General features: G+C 41.0%; 1 protein-coding gene across 1 annotated transcript; it reads left to right on the top strand.

Annotated features, from left to right (window-relative positions):
• On the top strand, positions 1–25,035 carry YWHAQ (tyrosine 3-monooxygenase/tryptophan 5-monooxygenase activation protein theta). The gene is made up of 6 exons (XM_054195365.1): positions 1–157; positions 1,192–1,576; positions 18,612–18,735; positions 21,268–21,431; positions 21,801–21,896; positions 22,996–25,035. The coding sequence occupies exons 2-6, from the start codon at positions 1,283–1,285 to the stop codon at positions 23,053–23,055; spliced, it is 738 nt and encodes a 245-aa protein (XP_054051340.1). The 5' UTR covers positions 1–157; positions 1,192–1,282; the 3' UTR covers positions 23,056–25,035.
• Positions 25,036–27,031: the final 1,996 nt, after the last annotated feature.

Here is a 27,031-nt window from a genome sequence, read left to right as displayed (position 1 = left end):
TGGGCGCGGACTGAGCAGCGGGTAGGCTTGCCTGTGCCAACGCCCTTTAGCGCTGGCTCTCGCCGGAGACGGGAGCGGCTCTTTCTCTCCGCCACAGCCCCGAGCCAGGCAGCCGATCGGGTGGCGCCCGCGGCCCGGCCTAGCGCAGCGGACTCAGGTGAGCGCCGTACCGCCGCCCGCTGGGGGTCCCGGGCCCGCGCCCCTTCTCCTGCCTGCACGCCCGCCCGCCCGCCATTTTGTGATCGCGGCGTGGAGCAGCTCGAGCGGCCCCGGGGAGCGGGAGGCGCAGCCAGCCCAGCGCCGCCATTTCGCACCCCGGCGGGGCCGCCGGCTTCCTCTTTCCGTCTTGGCCGCCGCGGGCGGTAGCGGCGGCCGCCCTCCCTCCGTCCCCGCCGACCTCCCACCCCTCACACTCCCCCCTCCGCTCACGCCGCTCTCCCTGGGGACGTCGGGGCCGAGCCCCCACCCGCTGCCGTGCTACCGCGCTCCCTCACCGGCGGTGCGGGGCCGCCATCCTGGGGCCGGAGCCGGGGCCACTCCCGCCCAGGGGGAGGCGGGGAGGCCCGGGCCCCGCCGGGCTCTACCGAGCGCGGCGGGGCCCGGGCCTCCCCGCCTCCCCCCGCCCGCCGCCATGAGGCGAAGCCCGTTGGGGTTTAACCCCTTCCTTGCCTCGTCGTCTCGGTCCTTTATAATTTATTTTTCCCTGGTTTCGGCATCTTCAGCTCTCGCCTGCAGGGTTTGTGGTGCACGGCGGAAGGGGCTTTGGGCCAGGCCCCCCCAGGCTGGCTGGTCTCTTTAGGTATCCTTCTCCAGGCCCCTGTTAGGCGGCGTTATTAATATGCTCGCATGAGGATGGAGAGCGGGGTGAGGACAGAAAGTCAGCTTTGATGGAAAGATAGCAGTTTCCTGAGGCTGCTGTGCCTTGGCCGCTGCTGAGCGCGCCTTCCCCAGTTGGGTTTCTAGGTCGCGGTTTCCCTAGGGATGGACCCTTGAGACGAGTCGTCTCCCCATAGCCCTGTGTGGAAGGACAGGATGCTGCAGTCCATCATCTCCAAGAAGCTCCTGGAGATGGGGATGGGGAGGCGAGGCTCAGCGTGATCCTTGTTTTCTGGTGGGTTGCGAGGGATGGTGTAAGATCGTGCTCTGTAGTGTTTTATCCTAGTGTCATCATTACTGTCTTTTTTCTGGCAGGTTTTGAGGTGCATTCTCGTGTCGATAGCGCAACATCCCCAGCTTCTCCTGCTTTTGCTACTATACTGCTCTTGCCCCACTGCCAGCCACCATGGATAAGACCGAGTTGATCCAGAAAGCCAAGCTGGCTGAACAAGCTGAGCGCTATGATGATATGGCCACCTGCATGAAGGCAGTAACTGAGCAAGGTGCCGAGCTGTCCAACGAGGAGCGCAACCTGCTCTCGGTGGCCTACAAGAACGTAGTGGGGGGGCGGCGCTCTGCCTGGAGGGTCATCTCTAGCATCGAGCAGAAGACAGACACCAGTGACAAGAAGATGCAGCTTATCAAGGACTATCGGGAGAAGGTGGAGTCTGAGCTCAGGTCCATCTGCACCACTGTGCTGGTGAGTGGGGATTTTCTTTTTGCTTCTGTTTTTTTTTTTTTTTTAAGAGAAAGAAATACAGTATTCCTGTATGCCGCTGTACTGGGGAATAAGACTGGGAACTTGTCTGGGGAGTATCATCTGAAGTACTATGCTGGGGTAGGTGAAGTCAGTGCAGTAACTTCTGCAACCGTTATGTGGGTTGCTCTGAGGAAGAAGATCATCTGCACTCTGCTATGGGCCCCGTATATGTAGAGATATTTGAGATACACTCAATTTTGAGTGTATTTGAAGTATGTTTTTGGATGGAGTGATCCATATGCAATATTGCACTAGGTAATTGCAGAGATGCAGAGAATTTAACCTCATGCCTGTTTGTGCTGTGATTAGTAAGCCTATCTATTCATACGATAAACTGAAAAGAAAATGAGAAAACCCCGTTATTTTTTGAGATCAGAGCTTATAGCCTTTTAAAAGCATTTAAAGTAACTGGATGTGCATTTGGTTTACATCTTATGAAGAAAAATACTCTCAAGGGGTCTTTAAGAGACATTTTGAGGATTTTTTTTTTGAAATATAAAATATGATTTTATGAAGTAAGGCATCTATATTGAAGATAGGAAATAAAGATATGTAGAAATTGACTTTGTCAGATTCAAGCTGACTTCTTGGGGGAATCTTTAAGATGAATTTTCATTAATTCTGGCATAACGTGAAACTGAGGTTTGAGGACTGGCATGACACCCTGAGTATGCATCGAAGCCCAGGAATACATTTCTGTACGATAAGCAGAATTCCAGATGCCATCAATAGTGAAACTGTACTGCACTGTAGTGGGAGCTGAAGAGACGCTTGTCAGCAGCATGGAGGCTGCTGGACCCTATTCTCTGTGACCAGGGAGAGGTGGCTGCACGAAGCTGTATGTGGGTAATGCAGTAGTAATTGTGTGGCAGATAATCTTCAGAGGTTTATTTGCTCCTCTTCGTTACGGTTTGGGTTTTTTTTGGTGTCTAGTATTGTGAACATGAGAACAGGAAGAAGCAAGTCTATAGGAAACAAACAATTTTTGAGGTAACTGTATCCTAGGTTGGTTTAGGAGACCTGAGTTTAAAGCTGACTGGTTTGGAAGTAACTGAATTTGCTTCTTGATTAAGTGTTCTGGCTTGTGTACAAGGGAGTACTTCTTTGGGTTGTGCTGACAATATCTATATGCCTCCATGCATGCTGCCACCTAGATTTTTGGGGTGTTTTTTTTTTCTTTTTTTAAATCAGTCAAAATTAGTTGCCTTTGCTTGAAAATCATTTGGAAATTTATTAACTTAACGAATCACTTAATTCCTTAACTCATTTAAGAGTCCATGTCTTCCAAAGAAGCTGTTTTTACAGTTACAGGCGTAGTTAAGTTGTAAAACTTCCACCTTTGTGAAAATATGACTTGTGTAGGGCACCGATTCCTGCTTCCTGTGATGCGAGTTTCACTAGAACCTGGGTGATGGGGTGCCAGCATTGGTGCTGTTGTCACTCCTCTCAGCACCCCACTTCAGAACTAACTTCTTGGGACCTCAACATAAAGCTCACTCTTCAGACTTCTTAATCTCCTTCTGTCCTTCTACCAAACCTAGTTCCTAAGAGAAGGTTATGCATAAAATCGCATAGTGGTTGCTGTGCCATCTTAACAAGGAGCTTGTGCTTCCACAGGGAGATGGAATGTCTTTGACAAAGGTAGTGAGCCATTTCACGCAGTGTCTATACTCAAATTATTCCAGTTGCATCAAATGGTGGACAGCAGGTAGTCTGGTAGCCATGCTAACACAAACCTCTGATGTAGGGAAAGCAAACTCTTCCTGTGCTAGCTGAGTTTCTCCCTGTATTTTAGTCTTTCTCTGTTCTCAGTGATGCTCTGGTTGGCAACTCTTTCCTTTCCTTCTCGCCTGGAAGGCAGCAGGAAGTAGTGAAGACCGAAACCCTTTCCTGTTCTGCCCTGCTGGCAAAGGTGTTCCTTCCTTTGGTAGGGGGAGATGTCAGCAATCTACTGCAAGCCTTCCGATTTTTAGTATTCCTTTGAGGGCCATATGCAGTTATGTTCGGTTCAGCTTCTCCCCCTTTCCTCCTCCATCTACCACTCCTATGATCCATGAGTCAGCATCCGAGAGGTTGGAATTCACAATGTGAAGGCACTACAAAGGACAGGTTTCCTAAAGCTGAGCCACAAAGTGGTTTTGACTCCTCCTCCTTTGAATGATAATTTATTTTTTTTACTAGTACTATAGTAACTGCTTGTAGCTTTTTTTGGATCTCTTAAGTCGAATCTCAGAGGTGCTTTTTTAATTCTGGGGAGGCAGCTAAACTGAAACAACTGCTGGCAAGTAGTATGGAAAGGTTGCTTGTCATCTGGAGTATTTGGATTTAGCAAGGGTGGATGTGTTGGGTGGAGTGTGACTGCTGTTAGTCATACTACTAGCAGTTTTTTCAAAAGGCTTTTTTTTATTATTTCATTCCTGGTATGGCACAGCTTTTCAAAATGAAGTATCTCTGCTGTTGTAGAAACCTTCACTTAGAAATACTTGTACTAGCATTACAAAATACTGCTAAGTTGTTATTAAAAAGGCAGCAACACTGAGTCTGCAATTACTTTTTTTTTTTTTTCCTGTAAAGAGTGCCTCAAGCCAATTAGATGAGGCATTATTTTAGGGCATGGTTTGGTAAGGAACTTAAATTCCATCACCACTAGAATACAAACATCCAAAATTGTGTTGAGATACCTAAATATAGATAGACAATTAGTAAAAGTTTTATTTATATAATTAATTTATAACCACCTACAGTGGTCACGGTAAGATATTCCATCTCATGCCAAGCAGTGAAGACATTGCTTTAACTGTCTATTTTGCAAGTAGGAGTAGATGTGATCTGAACCCTTTTTAACTGTTAATCTTATGACTGGTCTTTCAGGTGAGAGTGGCTCTTTAATGAAGAAATGGCATTACTTTGTCAAACAACTTGCACGAATGTTTTATTTGAAAAGTACACTAGCAGGTTTTATTGAAGTCCCTATATTGATTGACTAATTCTTTGGTTATGTAGAGAATTAATGTTGAATCATCTCTTATGAATCATAGCTGAAACTGCTCTTGAAACTCCTGTCCCTGAAAAAAGAAACAGGTTGGCAACTTTATTTTTTCAAGATAAAGTTGAACTATATTGTTGCATATAGTCTCTGAGCACAAAGTTCACGTTTCTTTATATTCTCTGAGTGATTTCAAGGCAGAGATACTAGATAATGTAGAAGGGATGGGTGCAGCAGCAACTTACACATAGTTAGTGATATAACATGTGAAACTTTGAAGATGGAATGTATGATAAAAGACTAATGCTTTATTGTATATACACCCTGCCATTTAGTGACTTGAGGTTTTCAAAAAGGGTAACTTTTGAACTGGAACTTCTCTGGGGGAGCAGATCAAACCACTGGGTTTGCTGGGAACCTCAGTCCCTTTGCATAGTGATAACCCACGTTGCATTCAAGCTCCTTCGTTCTTTAGAGAGAACTAGTGTAAAGGAAGGAAGGACATCAACCCTTGCCTGCAAGGAGTTCACTCTCCACCTGGAACTTGAGTGTGTTTTTCATGTGTAGTGCTCTGCATGTGTTCAGTTTCTAAGTCCTGATGTTGGAGCTCTTTGCAGAGCGATAGAGATGACATTTGATGACTACTTGCCCACAGTTTAAAACTTGTTGAAGATGCAATGGCTAAAGTCATTAAAGCTTGGAAGCAACTGTATCTTGATGGTTACTTACTCCTCTGTCTCTAGCTGAAACTTAAAAAGTTTATTTTAATATGCTTTTAAATTTTTTTTCATAGAAAAGTTACTTATGAGGCATTTCAGTTGTTTGCAAACATCTATTTTTACGGTGTTCTCTGTAAACAGTTTTACATTGCACTGTGTCAGGTCCATGTTGGCCATTTTGTCTAGAAATCAGCAAGGGCATTGTGAACTTTTAAAAATGGACCAACAGTAACATTACTAGTGCTGTTGATTAGTTTCTGTACCCTGCGGCACTGCCTGCAATGAGACCGTCTTGAGCTGTAAGGTGTAGCTTATTTCAATTTTTACTGTCTTAAGGTTGAGAGGATGCTTGTAAATGTTTGATCTTCTGGGAGATATCAGTGTTAATTGTTGAAAGCATGTATTAGTGTGTTGCTCTTGCCAGCTCCCCTTTCCTTCCTTCCTTCCTCCCTCCCCCCCCTCAAGGTTGCAGTGTTGTTACTAACTTCTGCTTTGTGTAATCAAGAAGCAATAAATGCTAATAAAAACAAGGGTGAAAAATCTATGTCTGCTTCTGATTTTTACCCATTTTGTATATCTAGTTCTAAAGTTAATCACTTAAAAATAAAACAAAAATCCCCATACTAAAAGGTAATGTTCAAAGCAGTTTTTTCAACAACACAAGTTCAGAGCTTCATTGAAAATGAAGTTGGTATTTTCTTGCGGCAGCAAAATGATTTCTCATGTCAGCTAAAATATCTGATGTCAGATGATGAGTAAGCTTTGACCATAACCCTCTTTTTCCACTACTGTTACCTCTGGCCTACAGAAAAGTGAAATCTTCTTATTTTTATTATACGTGCAGAAATCTGATAGATTCAGCAAGTATGAGCTTGATGCTGCTATATAAACAGTTTACTAGAGTTTCATGTCTTGTGATCCTTTTTCTCTGCTTTCCTATTTTCAGTGAACTGGCAGAGTTTATACAGAAATACATAATGTTGTAGAGGTGAAATGCTTGAATCCAAGTAAAAGGATATTATAGTCTTTTGACAATGGGAACTATGTAGGGTGCAGTTTTATTCTGAAGGTTGGGCATACTAATCACTTAATACTACTTTTGAACTTGAATTATCTGTCCCAATAGCTGTTGGAAGAGTATTTCAAGCATTACTTTTTGCCTTTTGTAAATTAAAGCAAATGCTATTGACTCATCCTTTTTAAGTAACTGACTAAAAGGATGAGCTACTTCATGACTCAAAGCCAGACCATAAGTTGGGAATGTTACTTGGCAAATCCAGAATTGTCAAGTGAATGTTTTAATTTGGAATAACAGTCGTCTTTTTTGATGAAAGATCATATGTGGGGAGAGAGTTGATTCTCTCTTGTGTTTGTAGCACAACTTCTAGCAAACACCGGATTTATGATAAGAATTGTGTAGCTTAATGCATTAATCTCTTCTAGTTCAGTATGCTTGAAATTTAAATGTGTGATTTGACCTTGACTTATTCATAGTTATACCTTGTTTTACGTCAGTTTTTGCCCTTCGTTAGAATCTGCTGCTCGAGTACTACACTTTTGTGCAGGGAGAACCGAATCCTTTTCTAAGAAAGGACTGACACTTGCAGAAACAAAGCCTAGAATGCCCTGAGGTTCTTGAAGCAACTGAAAACTGTTAAAACCCAACTAAATACCATTGAAGGAATTCTGATGGTAGCTGAGGCCTCCATCCCTTGCAGTCATTGCTTGCTGACCCCTACCCTTGCCACCAGATACTGAATTTCTAAAACATGCAAGCAAGCTAGTGAAGGATACAAGGTAAATGGCAGCAAGGTATTTTGTCTGAGGTTCTGCAAACTTGTGCCATTATGTTATTTGTGTGTGCACTGCCATTTCCTTTTTCAGAAGCTTCTGGGGTGAGTTTAGATCACTTATTTGATTTGCATGGATATCTTCATCTTGAGGTATGTCTGTTGAAAGTAGAAAAACCTGAAGATCAGTGGCTTGTCTGTTCTTAAAAGTTTAAGAAATGACCCCCAAAGAGTTCCACTTCTGCAAAGTAACAGCTCCTGACAGCCCTGAAAAGCCTGTCCTGAATGTTAACATCCTGTGAGAAGCAGGATGTGGAGTAATTGAAAATAGGAAATAGTAATACTGATGCAGGTGACCAGCTGTTGGGAACGGGGCAGCCAAAGCCTTATCCATCTCCACTGTCAAAATCATTTTTAAATGAGGTTAAGCCATAGATTAACTAGCCTGGTTGTAGTCAGGACTATTAAAGCTTTGTCTATATTATACCTCAGTCCACTTGTACTACTTGTACAGGAGGTCCATGAAGACAATCAGAGGGCTGGAGCACCTCTCCTATGAAGACAGGCTGAGAGGGTTGGGGCTGTTCAGCCTGGAGAAGAGAAGGCTCCAGGGAGACCTTATTGCAGCCTTCCGGTACCTGAAGGGAGCCTACAGAAAAGATGGCGAGGGGCTCTTTATCAGGGAGTGGAGCAGTAGGACAAGGGGTAACAGTTTTAAACTGAGAGAGGGGAGATTTAGATTAGGTATTATGAAGAAATTCTTTACTGTGAGGGTGGTGAGACACTGGAACAGGTTGCCCAGAGAAGTTGTGGATGCCCCATCCCTGGAAATGTTTAAGGCCAGGCTGGATGGGGCTTTGAAAAACCTGGTCTAGTGGGAGGTGTCTCTGCCCGTGGCAGGAGGGTTGATCTTTAAGGTCCCTTCCAACCCAAACCATTCTATGATCTAGAGTTATTAAATTTCCTAGAGGACATTTACTGATTTGGTGACCTTGAGAAGGTAGGATGCACTCACTAGGTAGAACTGGACAACAAAGACAAAAATTCTATATCTCTAATAATGCAGTGAGGCTTTTAGCAGATCTTGTAAATCACTGTCGTACTTACCTGACAGACAGTTGTCTAGTAGGCATTTCTGCTATGTTAGGTACTAATATGATAGATGTCGTTTTGGAGTAAAATGTAGAAGGCTATGTATCAGAGAGACGGAACTTGATGAGGAAAGAACACACTTGAGTTTGAAGGTTGTTAGTGGTTCATTTCTTTATGAAGGTACAAATTGGGGTTGTTTCACACATTATCAAAACAGTAGATTGTACCAATTTCTTTATGGGCACAGAAGCTTGGTATTCTGTTTTCAGTAATATGGGACACCTGGTTTTCAGAGGAAGGTAGTGAGGAAAATGGGTGGGGAGTGCTGGTAAAAGTGCATGGATATACTTCACTTTGTAAGTGAAGGTGTGTCATTAATCAATGTTTTCTTACTTGTGTAGATCTTGGCCCTTTTTTAGTTTTATGTTCTTGGTCTTTGAGAATGATGGTCCTAGTGCCCCTAGATGTTACTTGCTGTTTGTGTTGAAGTGCTTTTGTACTTAACCATAAACTTGAAGCTAATTTTATCACAGACTAACTAGATAAGGTAGGTAAGACTTCTTGAACACGACCTTTGTGGCACTCTACTCCATATAGCTCTACTGAGGTCATTGGCCTGATGTTTACAGGTTCCTTCTCATCGTTTCTGCTTCCCAAGATGCCAGAACCAATATCAGAATGCTCCCGCTGAGCATTACAGCCGACTTGGAGGCTTGTAATGTGCTAGTTCACTCTGTACATCTGAATAACAGCTCATGTGAACTGGGCACTTAAATTCTTTTTACTGCCCACTATGTCTAAGTGATGAGTTTCACATCTTGTGGTTCTCTGGACCCAACAAAACATACAGATGTGAAGACCTATGAACTAGGAAGTCCTGAATTAGCTGTGATTTTTACTTGTGCCTTTCTCTTGTTAAATGAATCAAGTGTTTACCAGTGATTTACCAGTTTCTGACATTGATAAAGGTTTATTCCTTGCTCTAGAAATCTTTATTCTGTCCTTTAATTATACTGAAGGAGTTGGATATAGGAGTCATGTTAGGCTCTGGAAACAGAGAATTTTCCATTTGCTCTGATAATAAATTTTCTAAATACGCTATATACACTCTTATCAGACTGACAGCCTCATATTTCCTGGATAAAACTTCTTCAGGAAGTTCTGTTCTGAAGTTGAATACATTTTGCAAAACTCTTGTAAGCAGAAATTGTTATAAATGGAAGTAGGTAGGCAGGGCCTTAGCAAGAAAGTCAAGGTTCACTTGCTATGAGAAATTGCTGTAACAAGGTTATCTGAAACGTTGGCGTCTAGTTTTTGTGATTTTAAAGGTTAGACTTCATTGGTGTAGGTTGTCTCATTTGGGGAATAACAAATTACTGGCACACTCCTAATACACTGGATGAAATAATACATTGTTGGGTTTTCTTCAAGGTGAAATTGGACAATGCAAAAGGCGCTTCCAGCTGCACTAAACAATAGGAAGAAAGTGCATCTGTTTCATTGTCTTTCTGGATTTCAGTGATCACAAACCTCTGATCTAGGACTTACAAACACAGAGCAGAACTGAGGCAAGTAAAACTTTTAGGCCATCCGGAGTTTATTTATTAGCATGAAAGGCTGACTTTAAAATCAGTTATCTGCACAAGGGCAACATACCTGAAACCCGTGTAACTCCCACATGTTCATTTTGACTATTGTTAGTCTAGATGCATCTCAGTCAATCATTTTGTCATACCTTCAGGGCTTCTGTAGCTGCAGAGCATAGAAATATTTTTAAATGCAAATTTAGGCTTTTATATTTGATTGTATCATATTGTAGAAGATCACAAAGGGGGGATGCTGGAATAAACTTTTAGGTAGTCAGGATTCTGAAAGGAAGATTTTTATGTCAGTAATACGTGTTTACTAAGGGGAAAATAACACTTGAAGTATTTTGAGGAATTAGAAATATGGAAAATGCAATCACAAAAGAATGTTAGAATCAATTTGAGATAAATCTGTCTGATACTAAGCAAATTTTACTGAAAGCTTTTGGCTGTGTTGTATGGCCATTACTTCAGCAAAAATTTATAATTATTGAAAAGGAATGGCATTTTTTTTGAAGACTTATTTCTACATTTGGCAGGGGGAAACTGGAAAAGTTTAGACTCTTCCATAAAAACTGGAATAATTCTTTGACTTTCACTGGATTGTTGGTTTTGTCTGATGAAAATCTGTAGAAAGGAGAACTTGCATTTACACACGCTTCTAGTTCCTGGCTTACGTAGTTCTTTGGAGACTACAGGACTTTCTAACTTCTTGTTTTAGGAGAAATGTAAGCAGTGAATGTAAATTCTAGATGAAATTAATCTCAACCCCAGGTGGGAATAGTGTGGGCAGACATGCTACAGCTCATTCTTCCAGTGCCTCTGTTAAGTGGGATTCCAGATACTTCATTTAGGGCCAATCCTAAATATTGACTGCCAGTTTTAAAAACTATGTAGGCAAAGACTCAGAAACAAGTGGAAAAGACAAATTAGGTCACACTCTCCGTTTCCATGCCAGGTACGTTTGTCATTGCTTTTGACGGTGCTTTGCAGGTCATCTTAAGGCCATGCCATTACTGGAAAGGCATACACATATTTTCCTCAATATATAAACTGAAATACTAACGGTTTTCGGAGGTCTGTATGAAAACTATTTAATGTTCTCCCAAAAGGAGGTGATGCATAGAGCTTGAATCCAGAAGGATGAAGAGCTTACTTATGCTGAATTACACTTTTGAAAGTAAAGTGATCTTACTGTTGCAGCAGGGGACTCTCCCTTTCCTGTCAAGAAAACAACCGCTGAATGTTAAAACACACCTAGGTTGCAGTGAGTCATAGTGTGGACTTTGGAATGACTGATTATACTTGAAATAGTTGAGAAGTCATAATACCAATTTACTAGACGATTAAAACAGGCAGTCATTTGTGAGTACAAGCCTTATTGAAAGGTCTGAGTCTACACCAATCATCTGTGCTGTCAAACACTTTGGAACATTTAATGTGTTTAAATTTGCACTTAACAGTTATATTAGGTGAATATATTGGTCTGAGCTGTCTCACCAACTTCTTAGCTTTTACTTTTTGACTGCAGTTAGAGTGGAAACCATTTCCCTCTGTGCTGCCTGTAGGTGGTTTTCTCATATTGGAGCTGGATGGACCTTCAGAAATACTTGAGACTGAAGAAATTTTCCAACTATTTTGCACACTACAGCCCTGACTGAATTTATGTAGCATCACACACTTCGCATAGTGTGCCTTTTGGATGCAAGCTGCTCATCTTCTAGATGGGACTGTGGTGTTGAATCCATGTTCAGGATGGTGAGTTAACTTGCTAAAAAAAGTGGTGTTGACGTGCACTCTGTGCATGTGCATTATTTTTAACAAACCTTGTCTCAAAATAGGTTTATTTCAAAACAGTTTCTTCGCTTGCATGTAACCATTTGGTTGTGAGGTTTGGCCAGTAAGTATATGCTGGTATAGGCAGGTACAATGTTAAGTAAGCAGTTACCTGCTGTCACCTATGTAGTATCTGTTCTGATGGCTAGCTTCAATACTCCTTTAAAAAAAAAAAAAGGGCACTTAAAATACAGAGGAACATTCAGTGTTGGCTCAGGAAGGGAAGGAACACCTAGGAAACAGCAATAAAACTCAATCTAGTCTCTGTAAGACCTGTGAAAGTTGGTACATTGCAGAATGGCAGCACCTCCTCTGTTGGCAGGTCTGATGAGCGCTGGGACAGCAGAGAGCTGCTGAGCAGTTGATCTGAAGTTCAAGCTGGTCTTTTTTTTTCCATATCATTGAACTTTTCCCATCATGGGGCGAGGAGGGATATAAGGGTTTTTTTTTTTTTTTTATATTATATGCATTGATGTTGATTGGCTTATTCTTCTGTCAAAACCCAGTAATACTATTGAATTTTCTTTTCTATAGATGCTTTTCAAAATGCCGTATGAGTTAAAGCCCAGCAGAGGACTTTGTCTTGAATTACTAAAGTGTGCAAATCCAAATCACTTCCCACAAACAGTTATGAAGTTGGCATTTAAAGAATAGCATTTAAAATCATATACCCAACAGGTGAAGATGGTGTTGGAATAAAGTATTTGAAACAACTTAAAGATATATGGGCCTTTGGCTCAAGAATATTGCTGAAACAGTCTGACTTGAAAATCAAACTTTATATAGACTTTATTCACAAAACTCTATGCCAGCAATTTTGAACATTGGCACAGTCCTTCTTACTGAAGGTTGTGCAGCAAATTAACCACTTTGTATTTATAGGGGTAAACTTTTGGAGACCATTGCTGCTTATGATAGTTGTGTTTACATCGACTTTTTTCCTTGGTGGAGCAAAAGGAATGATATACTGTACTAAGTCAGTAAAAAATGCAAATGGCAATGTAGATCAGGCTTTTAATAGCACAACATTAAATAACTTGGTGCTGGTGATGTGACCCAAACATGTCGTAGGTGTTGACATCTGAGTGATGGTGGCATTGTAAATATTTTGAGTTACTTCAGTTTACCACATTGAGAACTTCTGTCAGTACTTAGGCACATGATACCTTTAGCTTGCTTTGAAAATTGACCTTAAACTACTTGTGATCAGTAGATAATCTCTGGAGCTGACCTGGTTCATGTTCATCCTCTGGTATTGGACAGATAAGTGTGAAGAACATATCTATTAGCTAATGCTATTGGAATATATGCAGAGACTTATGTATTTGCTTTTCTTATTGAAGTCCAATTCTAAATGGTGCAAGTGCTGAAGGCAGCTCAAAGGTCAATTTAGTATTCAAGATTATTATTTTTTTTTAATTCCTCTTTGCTGTCAAGATTCTTTATAGCTGACTATGTGGGAAGAGAGAACAGCGCAGATCAGATAGTGGTGGTATTTTTCTGCCACTTGAACCTGCCACATAGTTAAATTGTACAGAAAGTATTTATTGTACGCTGTGGTTGAACTTGATGTTTCAGTCTTTTTAAAATAGGCTCGGATGGGGGGAGGTTGGTGGGACTTTCTGTTCTGATGCCAGCTTTTAAAAGAAGGGGTTGTCCTGAAAACAGGTAACAGGAAGCATATGTGAGGTGGGACTGGAGCATGAATTGCAGGGGATGTGTGCGTGGTGTATGTAAGGAGAGACTGGCTGTGTGCTTACACAACAAATAATTATGAAGGAGCTGTGTCTTCAGGGAAGCTTCTCCGTCTGTATCAGGCACTTCAAGTAAAAATAAGGCTGGTGTATTCTTTCAGGGCTTGTTTTTTATAAAGCTGAAATAATGGGCAAGTGATGAGCAAGTGAATTAAGCTTAGTATTTCTGGCTCGGGTTAATTGCAGTGGTCCGATAGTACAACTACATGTTCAACCCTTGTTCCTGCTTAAGCAGAGGGGAAAAGAGACTAACAAAGGATGGTTACTCAGCTGGGAAAGAACAAAAGTAGAACTAGAGAAGAATCCGAAAAGGCAATTGAAATGTAACTTTCTCTTGGCATGTAAAGGAGTAATTTTGCCAATGGAGAGAAAAATAAATTTTAGCTTTAAAGGGGGAAGAAGTGTATTGCTGGTGTTGCTGCCAGGCTTCTAGCCTGCTCTCCATGGCTACTGCAGGTTTGTTCCAGGGACCCGTAGCCCTTTGTTGCTGGCATCTTTTTAATAGATAAATAAGTAAGCCTGACTTCTGTAGGAGGGGAAAAGAATATCATATATGACAATATGATGCTATTAGGATGGCAAGAGCATTAGCATGCTGTGAAGGTAGAAAAAAAATTGAGATGGATGAGCATCGCTAATGAGAAATGGCTTGGGAAATCCTGTCACGGTACAGGAGGATAATGCATCAGTGTGGGCGAAGTAGCGGACGTCAGCCACAGGCAGTCACAGCGCAAACCTGTTCTAATGCGACTACACCAGGACATGATGGGTCTGGCTCAAGGACAGAGTTTTGATTCCTGTGTCCTCGTACTGCTCGTGGCTCTGAGAGTTATCCGCCAACAGGGCGGGCTGACGGCTCGAACCTCACATGGCTTTTCTTTGGCGGCGTCTGAGGCATGTTTGACATTGTAGAGCACATAACTGCTGGTTGTTCAGGTCGTGGTTTAGAAGGTGATAAGACCGGTCGCAGTTCTTTACGATGGTGACAACTGTGTTTTGATATATAACTCTCTCTGACTAAAAAAAAAGTGATGGGCATATTTTGTTGTATGTGAACATGGATGGCAGTCGATTGTATTGGCTAACTTCATCACAGAATCATACCTGTGGCAGTGCCTGTCTCTCTTTACCTAAATTTAAAATAAATTTTGAGGTAGGCTGAGGTCTGCTTCGTTGCTTAGGCTGCCTGTATTCATTTTGCTTACTATAAACTGATGTTTAAATTGAGGATTCCTGGCTGACTACTTTCTGATGGAGAGGTAGAAAAGCCCAAGTGGGGAAAGATAAGACAACAGATGTAGGAAATCTTGAGTTTTCCTGGCTATTACTGACTCACAACAGTATAAAGTAAATCATTGAACTTATTGTGCTGTCTGCGTTTACTGCCCCACCAACATTTTATCTGTTAGAGGGAGGGTAAGATGCCTTCCAAGAAATAATGATAATGTCCTGAGATGAATGGCTCACTAAGTGTACCAAATACATTATTGATTTGAAAGATAGCGTCTGGATAGATAGATAAATAATTAGCTATACTCAAAGTCTGTTTGTATTCTGTTCTATCCCACATGATTCATAAATGAGATCTTGTTCCATTTAAAGCTATTAAAAACCCAAAATGGGATATGTGAAGTCCAGAATGAGGATGTACCACTCTAGCTGATAGAGGCATGTATCTCTCACTTACCATGTGCTGTGGTAAGGATTAGGACCTCGAGATACCTTGAGATGAACTGGGAGTGGGAGCTGCTGACTGGGCAGCCCAGCTCTTCCAACAGAGGAGTGCCTAGGAAATAAAGCAGTGTATGTAACCCATTCTGCTGTCTGAAAAACTAGGGTTCACTCCCAGTATCTGCCCTTTTTTTCTTGTTTTTTTTGTTTGTTTTGTTTTTAAAAAATCTGCACAGAACCGCTGGTTTTCAAACCTGCATAGTGGAGGCAGCACATTTAGGATTCACTGACGCGCTGGCTGCTTGTGGTAGGGCTGGGGCCATGGCAAAATCCTTTTGTGCTCCTGGAACAAGGGTGTGGCCTACCCCATCTGAAAAAAAATTAAAGTGGACATTAGTGCTCTAGGGAATGTAGTTTGGAGGATCACCTTAAATTAGACAAGCTAAAGCTCTCCTGTAAACATTATTTAGTGTACACTAGATTCCGGGATGTTAGTAACCAAGCCATGAGAGTTACACACAGTACTCCACTGCTAGAGCTATCTCCAAAGGTGGAATTTTGTAATAAGATCAGTAATATCTTTTATGTGCTAGGTTTGCAAGAGCTACAAGTCTTATGAGGAGCAGCTGAGGGAGCTGGGGTTGTTCGGCCTGGAGAAAAGGAGGCTGAGGGGAGACCTTCTCGCTCTCTACAACTCCCTGAAAGGAGGCTGTAGAGAGGTGGGGGTCGGTCTCTTCTCCCACATAACCAGTAATAGGACAAGAGGAAACAGCCTGAAGTTGCCCCAGGGGAGGTTTAGACTGGATATTAGGAAAATTTTCTTCACCAAAAGGGTTTTCAAGCATTGGAATAGGCTGCCCGGGGAAGTGGTTGAGGCACCATCCCTGGAGTATTTAAAGGATGTGCAGTTGTGGTGCTTAGGGACACAGTTTCGTGGTGGGCTTGGCAGTGCTAGGCTGCTAGGTTAACGATCGGACTTGGTGGTGATCTTAAAGGTCTTTTCCAACCTCTATGATTCTACAAGAAATCATTAGGTTTTGGAAGACATAAAAGAAAAAATGACTGTTTAATCCCTTTTTGTTGTACTTGTAACATCTTGAAAAGTTTTATTTCAGCATTTAAAAGAAAAATAACATATATGGCTTTGTCAAATATCTAGTTTAAAATCCCTTACAACATGCCATTCTTGATTGTCTAGTCAGTGGCACAATTTTTCTTACATCTAATCTGTTAGGAGAACGTGGGTAAATCACATCTCTGCTGCTCAGTGCAGTCCTGACCTGAGAATGGCCTTTAGAGGCTGCTGGTTACTCTTTGATCATGACTGATTTAAGGAACCTTTCTAAGCGTAGGTGTGTTATGTGTCAGCTTTCTTGATTCTGGGCAGTTTCTTGTAAAATCAAACTTCTGTGTTAAATTTGAGGTTATTGCGTTGTTGTCTCCGAGACACTGAAACCGCTTTATGGAGTGTTGTGTTTTTATGGCTGGCGTTGACATCTGTCATAGGAGAAAAGCATCAGGAAAACACAGAACCAAATGTGAAGTTTTTCCTCATTGCAGAAACCTGTAGAGCGGGAATAACTCATTCTAATAGGGGAATGACTCTTGAAAAAAGTAACAGTATTAATATGGGGTTGTATTACCCATCTGCCTACTATGTCTTAACTGTTGTTTTGAAGCATACCTAAGGTTTTGCTGCTTTTTCCGTAACACCAGTGAGGTGTCCTGTTGGAGAAGCTTGCTCAAGCCCTTGCATGCTTCACTGTGTTAAGCTGTTATACAAGTTCCCCACTTGTCCCTATGCTGTACTAGCCCGTGTCTAGTCTTTGTCAGTGGTTTTCTAGCCTTACAGAAAGTCCTAAAAATGTCTGTTTCTGATTTGGTAAGTGGAAGGGTATGTCAGGCTCAGTATCATCTTACCCTCCTGCTGTTTTCTCTGAGGTGTTAATAAGAGCGCTTGTAACTCTTTACTGTTTCTTAATGCCTCGGTAGGGATATCTCCGAAGGGAGCTTGTCTGTGGAGATATACGCAATATTACATCCATGGTAAGCACACTGCAGGGATGCAAAAATGCTTTTTTCACTCAATTGGAAGTACCCTGCTACAAGTGTTGGTTTAAAATAATTGCCAGCACCTCAAGTGGACTTGGAATGAGTAAACGCTTTCAGCTGGATTGCTCTGCTGCCGTTGATTATTAAAGGAAGTAATAATGGTATGGTGGTATGCATAGGGAGTAGGTTTGTGTCTAAAATTAGCTCATTTAATTATAGTGATAGAGTTGTTAATTAAAATGCTAAGGATTTTTGCCCTGGAAGCTTACAGTTCCTCAAACATTTTCTTTGTAGCTGCTTCATGAATTTGGATACATGTTCCTGTAACAAAAATCTTACCTAACTAGCCACAGTTCGCAAGCTTTGTGGAAACTTCCTGATGCCTTTATGACCTGTTAATTTTCCAAGTAACTGAATGCAGATCTTTATTACTTAAATTCTTAGTGTAAAGTTGCTCTGCATATTGTGGAGTTTCCTTGAGTCTATTGGAACTTATTCACATCTTTTTGTCAACTCCAGAGGGGGTGGGTCAGTTGTGGTAATGAGTTGGGTAAAATTGCTGGGGCCCAGGGATGAGGAGGTCAGCCAGAAGCTGCTGCTCTCCTTGGCAGTTCTCTGAGGTACCCCCTTTGGGGGAAAATCCTGTGCCTCTTCTCTCCTTCGCCTTTGCCCTTATCTTGGAAGGGCTAGGAGGCCATGCAGCTTTGGAGAGAGACTTACCTCCTCTTCCTGGAAGCTTGTAAACCTTTCCCTGTCCCTCTGGTTATCAGGTAGGAGAGCTGAGAGCGAGGGGAGCGATGCTAGCAGAGCTCAGGGTGTGCTGGAGAGCACTGTATAGCTCTTCCCGTTCCTGGGAGCGGTGGGGCGGACATGAAGGATGCCTGCTACACTGGAGTGGGTGTTACTTTACAGCCTTGCAAAGAGCTGGTAGGGTTTGGTGAGGCTGGATCCCAACTAGATGGGTTTGAATCCTTGGTGCTCTCTGGTAGGTGGGCTGGAGATTCCTTATCACAAGTTTAATGAATGCAATTTATATAAAAAACAGAAGAGTTGTTTTTTCTAGCTTTTTTTTCCTGTGAAGTGGGGATAAGTTCTTACTTATAAATAGCTTTGAAACTTTCTGCATGGTGTTTCATTTTTCCAGTAAAAGCTTACTCATTTGCAACAACATTTTTGAAATGAGAAGTGTGTATCCTGAAACTACACCTAGTCCTGAAACTATACAGCAGTAAACCTTTTCTTGTTACTTTTCCTGCAGTCTGATCAGATGGCTGACTGATCATCTTAATGTAGTCTCTAGCTTTGTGCCTTTACACAGCTTGTTTAATTAAGTGTGCATTTATCTAAAATGCCCTTAAAACTCCTTTTTTTTTTTTTTTCCTTGTAGCAAACATTTGAGTTCATACAAACTTCTGGAAAGAAGAAAAATAGATTAAACTTCTTTGCAATGATTTGTGTAATATGCCAATGTCTTTTGTTGTTGTTTCAGGAGCTGTTGGACAAATATTTAATAGCTAATGCAACTAATCCAGAGAGCAAGGTATTCTACCTGAAGATGAAGGGAGACTACTTCCGATACCTTGCTGAAGTTGCCTGTGGTGATGACAGAAAACGTAAGTACCTTGTGGTCTTCAGGTCTTTAATAGCTAATGAACTTCAGTTTGGGGCCATAGGGGAGGGAGCAGTAAATGACGTACACGTGCAGAGTATCTTACTCTGTGAGTTTGAGTGGGAACAACTACATTTCAGTTGGAAGTGTCCAGTGTTCATACAGTTGGAAAGTAAAATTCTGAATAGACCTTAAGCATAGTATGCCAGGTAATTTCAGCTGCAGTTCTTGTCACCTACCCTGAATTTCTGGATAGTTGTTCCATAATGCTTATTCGGACCTTCTGGAAAATAATTTAGGTGAAGGTCTGCTAACCTATTTAATGTTGGTTGTTTGTATTTCTTTACTAAAATAAAGTTGGCGAGGAAGAGAAGACAGATCTCTGCAACATTTTTTTTTTTTTTTATTCCATGATGGAGTCCAGGTGATCTCTTAAGTTTTAACCATTTCAGTGTGAAGCAGACTTCATTGTAGTCACCCAAGTTTATAAAGAAGCAACAAAATTACTAGGTCAGTAAGCTATCCAAAGAAGTGTGAGCTGCACTCTGAAATGGTTGATGTTCACGGGGATAATACTGTCCCTGTAATTTTAGTTTGCCCTTTTGAGTCCAGCAGAAAAGGCCTGGAAAACTTCACAGCTGGTACTGTCACTTGATACTGGGCACGCTGAGAATGTAGAACATTCGTAGAAGTTAGAACATGTGCAAAGGTGGTTGTAAGTACCTCAGGAAGCTTTTCAGGGAAGGATTTTAATTCTGTTCAGAGGATGTATTGAAGTAAGTATTAGAACTGTCTTTCAAGGTGCCCAGATACTGTTGTGTTGTTAAAAACTCTTGGTATGGCATAAGCTAGTGATGCACTTCTACATAACAAACTAAAATTAGTCCTGGAGTGATGCCATGACACAGAAAGGAGATGGACAGTTGGAGCGGGCAGAGTGCTGAAGTGACTGTCCCCTTGGGTTGGGTGTGGTAGGCATCTGACAGCGTTGGCTAGTTTAAACCGATTAAATTGTGAAGTGGGAGGACAGAGCTGATGTCACTTAAAAAAGGCTTTGTTAGTCTCCTTGTGTTGTAAGATCGTTTAAGTCGAAAGATGAAAATATGCAAAATGGTGTAAAAGTCCATGAGTTGCATGCAGAAAACTCTTTAACCCTTCACCTGATTCAAATGACAACAGTAGGTCCAAGTGTAGCAGAGACAACTTGTCTCTGGCTTTCACAAAGATAATCTGATATGTATTTTGTCTCAAGCAACAGTTACAAATCTGTGGGCTTGTCTGAGCAGAGAAATACCAGCTTATCTTGGCTAAAAAGACTGCATTTAAAGTGATACGCATGCTGGTATGGGTGCTTACCGTAGAAGAGGGACTGGTTGATAATCTTATTAGCAGATCTTGGTGTTTTACGGTGGGAGGTTACAGCTTATGAGTATCACTGTGCATATATCTTGTGCTTGGCTTCTTGCAAACTTCTAGGGGTTTTACTTGAAGCTTTTTTTGATGTTCCACCTCTAAACACCTGTTTATTTTCTTAGCTTCAAATATATTTTATGTACTTAGAAGATAATCTGTTTCCTGCATTTGCTAGGGTTTTTGCATTTTTCCCCTGTACTCAACAAATTAATAGTCCATTAGCACTCATTACAGTATGAATACTGAAAAACCCAAGTCTGCGTTGTGACTTGAATACATAACAGATTTTACTTACCAAACTTTTTTTTTTTCTTGTCTTCCCACAGCACTTTCTAGAGCAATTATGGTGTTAGCTCCCTCAGAGAGCTGTATTCTGAGCTCTGACAATGGCTCTTCTTTTCCTGCAGTCTCCTTCCATTCTGCAGGCATGTTTAGGGTGGCTGTTGGCCCTTTGGTTGTCTATCGGAAGAGAACCTGGAATAGACCATAGCACTCTTAAAGTACTTGCTCTGGCCTGGTAACCTCCTTTCTCTGTGGTATTTCTCCCAGTTATTTTGGGCGCGACCTTGGTTTTTTTATCTTGACCTGCCTACACCCAGTTTTTGGAGGCAGACTTTAAGTTTTTCAGGAACGTGCAGTACATGCCTTCCAAACTTTCTCAAGAAGTAGGGCTGTGCAGACAGGATCCGCCTTTACTCTGCACACCCGACTGATGCCAGCATGTCCATCCTGAGCAAGGAATGAAGCAGGAGTTCTGTAGGAAAAAGTAATGCACAATTTATTATTTTTTTTTTGTACCTAAAGTATCAAAGGCCATTGAGGTAATAGAGTAATCTTGGATGTTAGTATTTATTAACTTCTGTGTGTTTATCTGTCTTGAATTCCTTTGCTCTGTAGTAGCTTAATTTGTTCCCTGTATTTTGTCAGCGTGGCAGCTGTACTTAAAATGGGTTTAAAATCATTACCTTGATTAAAGTGAATGCAGTGTTTTGCTAAGAGCGGGCTTAAACAGAGGACTGTTCAGTCTCCTACTAATGGAGTACTTTAAATAGTCATGTATTTAAAAAAAAAAAAATGACAACCAACCAAAAAAACCCCTTAATGTTTCTCATTCTTTTAACAGAAACAATAGAAAACTCACAGGGAGCTTATCAGGAGGCATTTGATATCAGCAAGAAGGAGATGCAGCCAACACATCCAATTCGCTTGGGTCTAGCTCTTAACTTCTCTGTATTTTATTATGAGATTCTCAACAATCCTGAGCTTGCCTGCACGCTGGCAAAGACAGTAAGTTACTTTTTTCATCTGTTTGCCTGCAGGGACAGTGGAAGAGAGCTTGTGCTTAAAATAATATGAATGATTATTTCCTGGAGTTTATGCAGGAAATGATCCTATTTAATGTATCTGGTTTCCAAACTCATATTGTTAGTGGGATTAAAGGGCTACAAGCAGGCTGTATTTACAATGTGACTTAAATTTGCAGCAACATGGCAAGCTTTTATTACGCCTTTATTATGCTTCCGTTTCAGATAGAGCCATTAAGGTCATTAACTTCTAATGTTGCCTTTTTTTTAAGCTACTCTTACTGATAGGTTTAGCTTCTGGTTATTTAATGATCAGTTAATAGAAAGACTAAAGGTGGTTTAATTATTCTAGGCGTTTGATGAGGCTATTGCAGAACTTGATACACTGAACGAAGACTCATACAAAGACAGTACTCTCATCATGCAGTTGCTTAGAGACAACCTAACAGTAAGTTGCCATTTTATGTGCTATCTGGTTCTGTAACTGTGTATTTGCTTAGTTAAACTGAATTTCTGATGAACCAAAACCCTTATTTTTGCTCTAGTCCAAAACATAGCACTGATTTGGGCTGTTTACCTAACGATACTTTTTCATAACTTAGTTTGAACATCGTGTAAGTTGATGTCAGCAACTTCATGCTGTGTCATCTAGAATAACAGCTTGGACCGCTCAAATTCTTCATTGTTTGCTGGCCTTTCCAGTGGAGGGGGAGAAGGTGCATTCAGCTGACTTAACATACAAGATAGGGCAAGGAGTCAAAAAATAATAGTTCATGATCTGTCAGGGATTCTTACTCAAACTTTTTGATGACTACCTTGCAAACAAAATGTCCTTCCTGTTGTACATCCAGTGCAGCTTGTATTATTCATTTTCCTGATTTTTCATTTGAAAGAAAAGATTCAGAATTTTCAATGTGTTAAGAATAAAATCAGTTGATGTTTGAGTATGTATTATAATGACTAACTGTTTAAGGAAAGTGCCTAATGGAACGACTAGGTTCTATTAAAATATGTAACTAAGGCAATTTTTTAGGGAGTGTTCTCTCTGGATATTCACTGCATTTAAAATTACAGCAACATTTTATTATTTTGCAATACTCCTTCTTCAGTACAAATGTCTTTTATTACCACTATAAAATTCTTAGCTTCAGTAATCAAAATAGTGATCTTTGTTTCAGGATTCAGAAATTGCTGCTTTTGAAATTGACATTCCTCGTGAAGCTACCGTTCAGACTTGTTGAATGATCTAGGATGGATGACATAGCTTGCTATTAAGCCCAAAAGTCTGGACCTGTTTAGAACGCTGTCTGCTCTGCCTTCAATACCGGAGGTGCAGAGCTGGTTGTGCCCTGTGCATGGGGAGCTATCCCCAATTACCTCTCTCCAAGCAAGTACTGGAAGCCAGGGTTGTAAAGCTCCGGTGCACTGGTACTTTGTAGCCATCCTTAAGTCTAATTTATTATCACTTCTATACAGTCTATAGTTGTCGCTTTTTGGAAGTAAAGCTGCGCTTCCGAAAGCTGAAACTGTTTCTCTTTTCTTTCTAGTTATGGACATCAGACAGCGCAGGAGAAGAATGTGATGCTGCAGAAGGTGCAGAAAACTAAACTGCGTGTGGGGCGTCATTCTCCCTTTCCTTCTCAAGAAACCTTTTTACACGTCTCCATTCCTTATAGCTCCACTTGGATTTCCTATAGCAAAGAAAACCCATCCATGTGTATGGAAATCAATTTATAGTCTTTTCACACTGCAGCTTTGGGAAAACTCCATTCCTTGATTTGTGTTTGTCCTGGCCTTCCTGGTGTGCGGTTACTGCTGTAGAAAAGTATTAATAGCTTCATTTCATATAAACATAAGTAACTTCCAAACACTTATGTAGCGGACTAAAGTGTACCTGGTATTTAAAAACAAATCTGAACCAGTTCCTGCCAGTTGACTGTGTTTTGTATTACAGTAAGATGAAAATGTAGTTAATTGCAACTAAAGAGTGTTCCACATAGCTTTTAATTCTCCACATTCCCTTCTTATTCTGCAGGGTTTCCTTTCCATAATTGACTTTCACATGCTACTGTGTATTCTTTTCAGTAGGAATATGGAAGTATTGGGCCAGATCAAGTTGAGCATTTCTAGTTTGGAAAATGACAAATTGAGTTGCTTCCTGTATCATGTAATACAGAAGCTTGTGTGTCCGAAAACAGGGGCTTCTCTTACTCTTCAGTTGCTGCTGTTTAAGTTGATATCCCTTCCCAATAAAAGTTCACTTACACTCCCGCCTTTGTAGTTCTGGTATTCACTTTACTATGTATTAGAAGCAGCATGTTACTGCCGGAGTACAGGCAGTGCTTTTTGGCAGACTAAAGTGCATGTCATTTCTTAATACACTGGAATGGGAAAACCAATTGAAGTTCACATGTCCAAGTATAAAATTTAGTACTTTTCCATGCAGGTTTGTGCACATGTGAGAAGGTGTCAAGTTTGTCCAGTGATTGTTATTTAGAGAGTTTGGACCACTATTGTGTGTTGCTAATCATTGATTGTAGTCCCAAAAAAGCCTTGTGAAAATGTTATGCCCTCTGTAACAGCAAAGTAACATTAAATAAAATTACATTTTATAAACCACTTACTGTTGACTTGTAACAATTCCATGTAATCGCTTAAGGGCTAACCGTAAATGTAAGTATCTTGTGCTAGAAGTGTCTTTCTCAAATCTAGTGCATACTTCTTAAAAGTCTGCTCTTAAATGAACTCACTTCATATTTGAACAATGTGCATTTTACAAAAATATCTGCATAACTTTTCACGGTTAACCTGACATGTGGACTTCTTAATAACTAAATCTACTTGAGCTAATGGCTTCACCTTAATAATGACCTAAGAAAAAATAGCCAATTTCTTGATATCTTCCACGGCTCGCAAATCTTCTCATCTAAATTATACGGTTTTTTTGTAATCTCTTGAAATTCTCCAGTCTGTCCTCCTGTTGTCTTTTTTTCACTGCTGGTCATCGTTATTATTACAGTATTCCAGTTACACTTTTAGAAATGCAGAGGAATTTGTACTGCGCTAGAACATTAGTTTGTGTGCTGCCACATCATAATCTGCTTTCTGTTGTTCTTAGACTGCTTTTAGTATTACTGTTTCCCCCAGTTTTTTGGGAGCCTTTTGTAGTAATACATTGCTTTGCTTTTCCTTTCCCCCCCTCCCCTTCCCTTCCCCCTAGATCACTTAAGAGTTTTTTCCTAAACCTCTACCTCTTAGTTTCCAACATTGGTGGGTTTTTGAAAAATATTTAACTTCTCTTAGTGTCCTGGCTAGACAGGATATGACATTATGAAAAAGGACACACTACTAGTCCGTGCAGGCTTCTGATGGTACATCTTCCACTTTCCATGTTTTTGTTCATTCTTTGAGTGTGCACAATGAGTGTTCCGACAATAAAACTGTTCAGATTATGTGCTTCAATTGACATGCATTGCTTTTTTAAGAAAAAAAAAATTGTATCAATTCCATTTTCTTCATGCAGTCACTTTGAATTGCTGTCAAAGTATTGTGTGGCAGGATTCTACATAAACTCATATGCTTCTTAATCAGTGTTTTGGTTTCATAATTTCTTCCCCTCCCCCATGCATTTCTTACTGATCCTTTATTTGTTTCGTAAAGGTTTTTAACTTCCAAGTGCTGTCGTTCTCTAGTAAAGATGTTTGGGTACTGGCGTGTTAGCAGTCAGCTTTACCTGCTCGTTGGAGAGCTTGCGTTCTCTGCTGGCTTCTGGAGTACCGTCTTAGCTTGCACTGCATTGTCAGCAAACACTCTTCTCGTTTCCTTCCTTTTGCAACTTGTCGAGAGAGTTGTTAGTTTGCCTTACAGGAATGGTATCTGGGCCTCGTATCTAGAGTATAGCTTAATTTATTAAATGCCCTTTCTGATGTCTGTCAAGCTGGGCAAATTCTCACTGTCTCTTGCCCACTGCATCTACGTTTTGTGCAAACAAATGAGTCTTGAAACTGCAACATCAGCCCTTGAACTTTAATAATAATGAGTGCAGCATCACCTTTCCTGATACTGATACTTCCAGAATTTGGCCAAATAGATGTATTGTTGTGGAGAGGGGAGGGAATGAAAGGTGTAGGGGAATAGGATGGTGGTACAAAAAAGGAATAGACTGTTACTCCCTAAATTATTTTGCCTCGTGTGCCGTCCGTCCATCCCCACATGGGTAAATTCCATTATTAGTACAATACCCAGACTAATTAGGTGTATTCATGTGGTGTTACGGTTTGCAGCTCCAGGAGACAATTTGCCCTTGTGTGCTGCCCCACCTCACGTAAGAGGACCTGCCCCACAGCTTAGGAAACACTGACAGAGCAACACCTCAAATCCTGAACCATCCTTATTCTGTGCAAGCCAGACATACAATGGACAATGCAATCTAAGGCGCCGTAGTGAAACAATAGTGTCTTGTTAGTTTAAGGATGGGATTTTCGTATGCAGAATATGGTTGTCTACAGTAAATCCTGTGGGGCAGAGTTCTTGCCGTAACCTCTACAACGAATTTCACATTAATCACTTCAACTTCTTTCTTACTATTTTCAGAATATTAAGAAAAAAGAGGTCTCACTTTTCTGGCAGAAGGGTGGTATTTCACACTAAGCCACTTTGCTTTTGAGGTATTTGTGTTATAACTCAGTTCAGCAGCAGAACATAGTTTTGTACTTAATTTCTGAGGATCTCTGTTAAAATGAGTAATGTCAACAAACACGCTGTCGTCTTTTCCTCCTCTCGAAGTCTAGTCGCGGTATTCTGGGTGTGACACCAGGCTACCTACAGCAGGAGACAAATTCTTTTATGATTCTGTAAAACAAATAGAGCCCTTGCTACTTTGCACCTGACTTTCTTTAGTGCAGTACAAAGCGGTGTAGGGAGATGAGAGTAAGTTAGGGTTTGTGGGGGTGCTTTGGTTTTTTGTTTGGGGGTGGACGTTTGAAGGGTTTTGACTTAAATACACACAAAAAAAAACCCCAAACCAAACAAAAAACAAAACAAAACAAAACAAAAAAAAAAAACACAAAACCAAAAAGCCAGTAGAAATGTTGATTTGGATAACCGGAATTTACATGAGCATGCAAAATATACTAATGTTTTAAATGTTAGTGTGGTTTTCAAAGTAATAGTAACGCCCTAAGTCTGAGAGGTGGTCTGATGTCACCCAAAATGATCTGGCATATCAAACTAAGAGGGGTAAATTGGGCAATAAATCATCATATGTAAGAGAAGGACAAACTTTGACAGTTATTCCCAACGTTAGCGGAAGACTACAACCTTGACATCCCAATTCTACAACTGCTATCCCAGACTTCTGTAACAAGAACTAACTGCCCTCTTTTGTGCAAGCGTAGCTAGATGACGCGGCTGCTGAAAGCTCCAGCAATTACAGCTTGGCCAGCTTTCAGATGAATAAAATACCAGTGTGGGAAGGGTGAAATGTTAGTACCAGCTTTGGATTACTGCCATGATATTTTCCACTACGCTGCGAAGACTCCAGCTCGCTAGAGGAATGCCTTCGTCGTCTTCTGCCAGAATCCT

The sequence above is a fragment of the Rissa tridactyla genome, chromosome 3 (genome assembly GCF_028500815.1).
Source record: "Rissa tridactyla isolate bRisTri1 chromosome 3, bRisTri1.patW.cur.20221130, whole genome shotgun sequence".
Classification (NCBI taxonomy): domain Eukaryota; kingdom Metazoa; phylum Chordata; class Aves; order Charadriiformes; family Laridae; genus Rissa; species Rissa tridactyla.
This window is presented reverse-complemented; position numbering and strand designations above follow the sequence as displayed.